The 6,841-nt window shown below is 49.6% G+C and overlaps 3 protein-coding genes across 3 annotated transcripts; 2 read left to right on the forward strand and 1 right to left on the reverse strand.

Moving 5' to 3' along the window:
• Window positions 1-1,272: 1,272 nt before the first annotated feature.
• ANOM_011541 (putative salicylate hydroxylase) lies at window positions 1,273-2,615 on the reverse strand (the record flags this gene model as incomplete). Its single annotated transcript, XM_015556797.1, has 2 exons — window positions 1,273-1,704; window positions 1,764-2,615. The coding sequence occupies 2 exons, from the start codon at window positions 2,613-2,615 to the stop codon at window positions 1,273-1,275; spliced, it is 1,284 nt and encodes a 427-aa protein (XP_015400951.1).
• Window positions 2,616-3,575: 960 nt separating this feature from the next.
• ANOM_011542 (uncharacterized protein) lies at window positions 3,576-5,101 on the forward strand (the record flags this gene model as incomplete). The annotated part of the gene is made up of 7 exons (XM_015556798.1): window positions 3,576-3,752; window positions 3,817-4,004; window positions 4,064-4,248; window positions 4,300-4,417; window positions 4,481-4,548; window positions 4,623-4,653; window positions 4,729-5,101. The coding sequence occupies 7 exons, from the start codon at window positions 3,576-3,578 to the stop codon at window positions 5,099-5,101; spliced, it is 1,140 nt and encodes a 379-aa protein (XP_015400952.1).
• A 615-nt stretch (window positions 5,102-5,716) lies between these two features.
• Window positions 5,717-6,705, forward strand: ANOM_011543 (putative polyamine transporter; the record flags this gene model as incomplete). The annotated part of the gene is made up of 2 exons (XM_015556799.1): window positions 5,717-5,932; window positions 5,998-6,705. Coding segments are annotated over 2 exons (921 nt in total), but the record flags the coding sequence as incomplete, so codon positions are not given.
• Between the last annotated feature and the right edge of the window lie 136 nt (window positions 6,706-6,841).

Genomic DNA, 6,841 nt, shown 5'->3' on the forward strand with positions numbered 1-6,841 from the left:
GTTCTCCACACCCTATGGTCGTATGTGCTAGATTTCTAGTTTCACAGTATTATAAAGCCCATAAAAAGTCTTCTACCGGACATCCAGTGAACTAATACCAACGCGTCACTGATGGACTGGGGATCTCCAACATACTCGGTATACAGCTGGTCGAATTTGAAGAAACGGAAGCATGAAGTGGCCCAGGTCAGCCTTCCGGTCTACCTCATCTCTCCTACTTCGAAAAATTACCCGGAGACGGGAAGGTGTAACATATCCCGCACATAATTATGTTGCTGCTATCTGGGAGAGGCTCACAAGACAAACGATTTGGCTACGGATGCACAGACTACTTGTGCATGAAGATCAGTGGAGATAGCCACCGCGTCCCGGGCCCAGCACTGAAGTTTCCACCCTTTTTCTTTTTCTTTTTCTTTTTTCTTATTTGTACCCAGATGGAAGATCCGACGGCCTGATCAGCAAGGATGAAAACATATTCGAATGAGTTGATCATGTCAAACGTACCTATATAGCGGCGAATCCTACAATCATGGATCCCTGGAGAATTCCCTTGACATGGACTACTCACACCCCTTACAAGTTACCCGTGCATGAATGCATGTCATCACACTCGACGGGCCCTGAATCAAAGAAATATGGAGAACTACCCTGGCCTAGATGAACAAGGGTATGGTCCATACTATGGGTCAACTAAACAAGGATCGACGACTGGTAGATGGCCCCGCGGTATCTGAGATCCGATAGAGTACAAGCATGCCGACCTACCCCTGTGAGCTACTTTAGTTGCAGTGGGGAGACGCATGGGCCCATGATTAGACAGGTCACTCTGTACTTTCCTAAATCCCGAAGAAACAGGTTGAGCTGTCCTGCACCCTGTCAATCGCCGTACCCACATCGTGCCATTTTAGAAACGATGTTTAAAATGTAGCATATGCGCTCGTCAGCGTACGCATGGGTATGCTTCCACACTTAATCTGGAGACGAAGTACCGATATGGAGAATGTCACCCTTTCTTAGGTTCCAGGGCTTCTACCGAATAGCTCACATTCACTGGTATGTCGCCTACCTCAACTGGTGCTTCGGGCAATGGAGCTCCACAAGGTATTTGTATGTCTATACCGCCGCTTTTGATTTACTTTTAGCCTTTTTTTTGGGAAACGAAATTCTAAAATTCGTTGACTATTGATCTGCAGGAATCTTTCCCAAAAATCGGGATATTCCTTATTTACTTACCTGGATGGCTGGTGCGTAATATAAGCGTGATAGATTCTTTCATGCTCGCATGTGCTCGATCATTATCTCCCTGGCTTCCTCCGCCTGCTTCTGTATATCCAGATCCCACAGCCAGCGGAGGCGCTGGTTCCACGTCTCCTTGAGTTTCTCTTCATCATCACCCACACCGTCCAAGCATAAACAGAGGAGGTACGCATTTTCCTTGCTACTAGTAACGACCCTTTGGCTTCGCGGTCGTCGGACCTCATCGTAAGCCTTGAAAGCAGCTACAGCATGCTCCGACTTAGTAACTCGCGCATCCCCGAGGAGCTCAGCAATCACATGAGCATCTTCAATAGCCTGTCCGGCGCCAGCACCCTGATGAGGTGTAGAGGCATGTGCGGCGTCCCCAAGGATGGCAACCTTTGACCGAGTGTACGTGGAGATATGAGGATGCTCGAAAATCGCCCATTGAGAGGGATCGGGCATGCGCTAGGTGAACCAAGTCAGCTGGTGTCTCAGTCAACATGGACGAGGGCCTGATTCCATACCTCAATAACGGCATTCACATATCTGCCCATATTTTTGGCATCCTTGCGCATCTCCTCCCTCTCGGCTGGTCGAACCCAGGTGTCACAATCCCATTTCTCACTCAAGATATACAGGCCGAAATTCACTTTCTTGGCCCGCATGATCGGATATGAGATACCGTATGCGCCGTTTCCGACATACATGGTGGACACCCTCGCACGTTGGTCGCCGACGGCCTCCACCATCTCATCCATATCCAGTACAGCACGATACCCGTACATTCCACTGTACTGGGGTTGTTTTACCTTTGACTCTTCCGGCAGCATCGACTCCTTTACCTTGGATTTGATTCCATCACATCCAACAACAACATCAGCGACGGCCGTCGTGCCATCGTCAAATCGCAAGGATACACCCTCGGCCGTTTCTTGGAGACTCTCCAGTCGCTTCCCAAATTGCACAATCTCGGGAGGAATCAGCTTCACTAACGCATCAAGAAAGTCCGCTCGGCGCAAGGTTGTCTGCCCCGACGGAAGCGCCTTCAGGTTCATCAGCGTGTCACCCTCTCGGTCACCGCTGGCCCATACAATCTCAAACCATGTTTGGCGGAACTGCTCGTAGCCAGGGCTATCTGCGTGAGTTGTGACGAGCGAGTCATAGATCTCTCGAATTTGAGGGTCAATGAGGGGCATAGTACGGTGAGCGGCAGGGCCAATCGACAGGCCAAGGCCGATCTCAGCGAAGGCGGGTGCCGCCTCGTAGATCTGGACGGGTACTTTGCGTCGCAGAAGACCGGCGGCAAGTACAAGGCCGCCAATCCCACCGCCGACAATGGTGACGGTGAAATCCTTGGATGGTTCCATGCTGCCCATGTTTGACTTGGAACACCTTTTACTTTTTTTTTCTTTTTTTCTCTCTTTTTCTTTTCTTTTTCGCAATCCGGTTCAGGTAATGATCGTTAAGCTTTTCTGAGACTACTCACAAGGAATGTGCGTCCAGATCAGGGTGCTCCTGCAGGCTAAGATACTGAAAATGGCTATGTGGAGCGTGGGTCAGTTACAGTCACAACTCATTAAAAGCAGAGCCAGGACATGGCGTGATTTGAACTTTGGGTCGTAGCGATCATTTACCTTAGTAATTCCAATCAAAATACGCCCCAGCCAGCCATGCGTGTCCAATACAACATCGGAGATATCCGAACGATCCGGGAGGCGAGCGGTTGGTTCAGACTTAATATGTCCGTTATTAATTCGAGCAGGGATGTGGCAGAGAACTCCACGAGGGGCACGGCGATTCGCATGGCTAAAATAAGAGCGTCGTATCGGCCGATGCGCCATGACAGGGATCGTGTGGAGGTCAAAGTTCGACGGCGTCCCGGGCCGTGTGGGGTCGAGACAAAAGGACGAGAGATCCAACGTTTGTTCGGCTGAACCGTGGTTCTCTCGCTGTGTGTGTGTGTGCCGGATCCTACGCTGGGTGTAATCAATGAGAAATTCAAGCCAGTGTCCGCCGACATTCTTCGGACCAAATATTTCCGCCGGAATGCAAGGGCAAGACATGTGTAGGGGGTGGCCTCGGCAAAGCTTCTTACGGGAATTAGTGGTTCTTCGACAGGGTATCCCTGTGCTGAAACGAATCCTTGCCCCTCCCTGCTAGACTTGATTATTATTTCTTCTTCTTCTTCGTTCTTGTTTGTGCATCTCTGCCTTGGCACTAAAAAAAAAGAAAAAGAAAAGAAAAGAAAAAGAAAAAAAAAAAAAAAGACTATGGTTGTCTTCGCCCGATAAGCGCTCCCATTCCCCTGTGATTGTCACCGCAGACCATCATACCTCATGGAGAGGTCAACAGTACCATCTGATGGCGGCGACGTCTCTAGAGCGTCGATGGTCACGGTACCGACCATTGCTACAACCATCATTGCTTTAATCCTCACATTATTACGGCTATATGTGCGCCGGTACATGATTCGAATGTTGTCCTGGGATGACTGGTTCAATGTCTTTGCGATGGTGAATCTTGAGTTTACGTGGAAGTGCACACTCTGGATCCTTGGCTGACCCGATATCACTTCAGTTGACGCAATTGGTTGTTCTGGGACTGGTTCTTGGAGCAACCTCGCATGGTTTTGGACGACATGTAAAATATGTCGGCCATGAAAACGCGACTTACAGCATGAAGCTTTTGCGGATATGCGAGTTTTTATTAATTTTCACAACAGTCTTCCTCAAGATTTCAATTAGTCTGTTTCTCAAGAGGCTTTTGTAAGTGCCGATACTGGGGTCTCGCCCACCGTCACCCTGCGGCTAACAGTGGTGTCCAGCCTCACAAGCAAGAAATGGAGGGTTTTCTTCTGGTGCTTTATCGCCTTTAACACCATTACCAGTGTCCTCGACGCCGCCGTTATATTCCCTCAATGTACCCCCGTGGAGCTTAACTGGGATAAGTCAGTGGATGGACACTGTTGGTCGGCTTCTGCGATCGATGCGATTGGAATCGCCCAAGGAAGTACGGCTCCCGCTCATTTGATGCCGGTATAATCTGACATGATCTACGTAGCGATTGCTGCATCAACAGACTTTGCTTTGTCCATTCTGCCAATTATTTTCCTATGGAACATCAAACTCCCGAAGAGAGTGAAACTGGGCATATGCGGGATTATGGCCCTGGGGTTCGCGTGAGTAAATTATGGGCATAAATATTTGGAAGATGTTTGCTGATTGAAGGGCGGGACTATCAGGAGCGGCGGTTTCGCAATTGCTCGCACTGTCCTGGTTCCTAGTTTAATGGAAACGAAAGATCCGACGTGTGAGTATATGTCTTCTTGCGTTCCAGGTCATTCTTGTATGATTGAGCCGATCATTGATAGTGCTATTATCTAGGGGATCTGGTTGACCTATTCATGTGGGCAGTGTAAGTTGTCCCGGACTAACGAATACTCCATCATCTTGAAAAAGAAAAAGCGATGCTGACTTGTCTCTGTCGTAGACTGGAAGCGACATTCGGTATTATTGCTGCTGCTGCTCCATCTGTCCGACCGCTCCTCGGCCATAACTCCGTGACTACGAACTACTATTCTCGTGACAAATCTCATTCTCTACCACTCCGGAACACGCGCACCGGGCGAAACTCGCGAATCGACTGGGGACATACAGTATTTGATACTCGAAACGAGCCAGACGAGAGAGATGACTATGGCGGGGACAGCGAGTCTCAAATTCGCCTTGATGACCGGGGCATCATGAAAACCACTTCCATTGAGGTGGTCACCACGCTAGGGCATACTTTGGAGAGTGACATGGATCGGAGACCAACTTCGGAGGAGAGTGCCGAAAGGAGATACGTCCAGAACACCATATAGATTTACGATGCGATCTGAAATTGAAACATGACCACGAACCAATCTTAGGCACTCCACACAGGATCAGGATGTAGTCGGAGTAAAATGGACAGGACCATTTACTTCGTAGCCTAATGGTATTCATATCGAAGCGTTCTTGGCATTATCAGTGCTCCATCGGAAGTATATTGGCGGTCCAATGAAGACGGCCGGGCGATCCTCCTGATCAGTAATAAGCGTTACTAACCAGTCTTAGCTCCAAGCCAACTCGTGCACTAACAAACCCTAACCGCGAACCGTCGCTCCTTAGCATCCGCGGAATGTCACCCCGTCCGCAAGCCAGCAAGACGGGGTCTTCTTCGGAAACCCAGTCAAGCCGCTCCTGGAGAGATTTCTACCTGAGACGAGCGATTAATGAATCGTTGCCGCGGACCCTTGTCGTCATGAACCTATGGCCGAGGTTACATCTACTAGTATGCAGGGGTCAACTCTTCGCTTCGTTCGAAGGTAATTTAGGTTGGAAATAACCCCTGTACGTAAGGTTCTAATGAATAATAAAATCTGCAAATCATCAGTGCGAGTATAAATCACATGCCCTGCAGTTCATGAAGAAGAAATCCTTCGGAGAAATTAGCCTTTTTGCTTTTTTTTTTTCCCTCCCTGTCAACGTCTGGTAAGCTCTCTGCAAGTGGTTGCACGTTCACCATGTCTGCAACAGAGCAAGAGGACAAGTACCCCTCACCGGATGTGATGGTCGCCGGTGGAAGCGATCAGTCTTCCGAATATTCCAAAAAGAATGACAATGGCATCGTCCTCATTCCTCAACCGAGCGATGACCCGGAAGACCCCTTGGTATGTGAAATGATCTTGGACCCCGGCATACCATATCGCGATGCACCCCTCTAACAGTCTTCCAGAACTGGCCCATGCATAAGAAAATTACCATATTTGCATGCATTTGCCTGGCCGGTTTTGCGGGTCAGATGTCGCCCAATTCCAACCAACTCACCTTCATCTACCAAATCCCAGCATATCACAAGACTCAAACCGACCTCCTAAATTCGGTTGCGGCTGGTCTAGCAGGATGGGTCGCAGGTCCTTTCTTCGTGATTCCTCTTGTGGGTGTTATTGGTCGCAGTTCAGTGGTATTCTGGAGTCTGGTGGCTATTTTCGCCTGCCAGATCTGGGCTGCCGAGATGACGGGTGCAAATGACTATATCTCCTTCACCCTCTCACGACTCTTCTGCGGCATGTTTGGTGGTATCCCTGCTATCCTGGGCAGCGGTTACATTATGGATATGTTTTATCTGCACCAGCGGGGTAAAGCATTTGCTATCTTCGAGGTCCTTATCATCTTTGCTGTCGTCGGCGGTGGCACGCTGGGCGGTTTCATTGCGGAGCGCAAGCCGTGGAACTATGTCTTCTGGTGGACGCTGGGCCCTGTCGGCGCCGCCATCCTTGCTGTGTTCTTCTTTGTTGAAGAGACTACTTTCCCCCGGGACCCTTCCATGCCGAAGCGTGCTCCCCTACCCAAGGGCTGGCTTGCCAATCGCATCGCCACCTTCTTGCCGGGTACCAAAACACAACCATCGGGCAAGGGATCGGAATTTGTAAGCACCCACTGATAGCATCTAAGAGTGCTCTGCCTACTATCTACTCAGAATCCGGGTAACTGACAGTCGCCTTAGGTCCGCAGAGCAATCACCCCGCTCCAAATCACATTTACCCCCATAACGCTGCTGACAGGAACCTACATTTTCA

Source organism: Aspergillus nomiae (assembly GCF_001204775.2).
Source record: "Aspergillus nomiae NRRL 13137 chromosome Unknown contig00730, whole genome shotgun sequence".
In the NCBI taxonomy this organism is placed as follows: Eukaryota; Fungi; Ascomycota; class Eurotiomycetes; order Eurotiales; family Aspergillaceae; genus Aspergillus; species Aspergillus nomiae.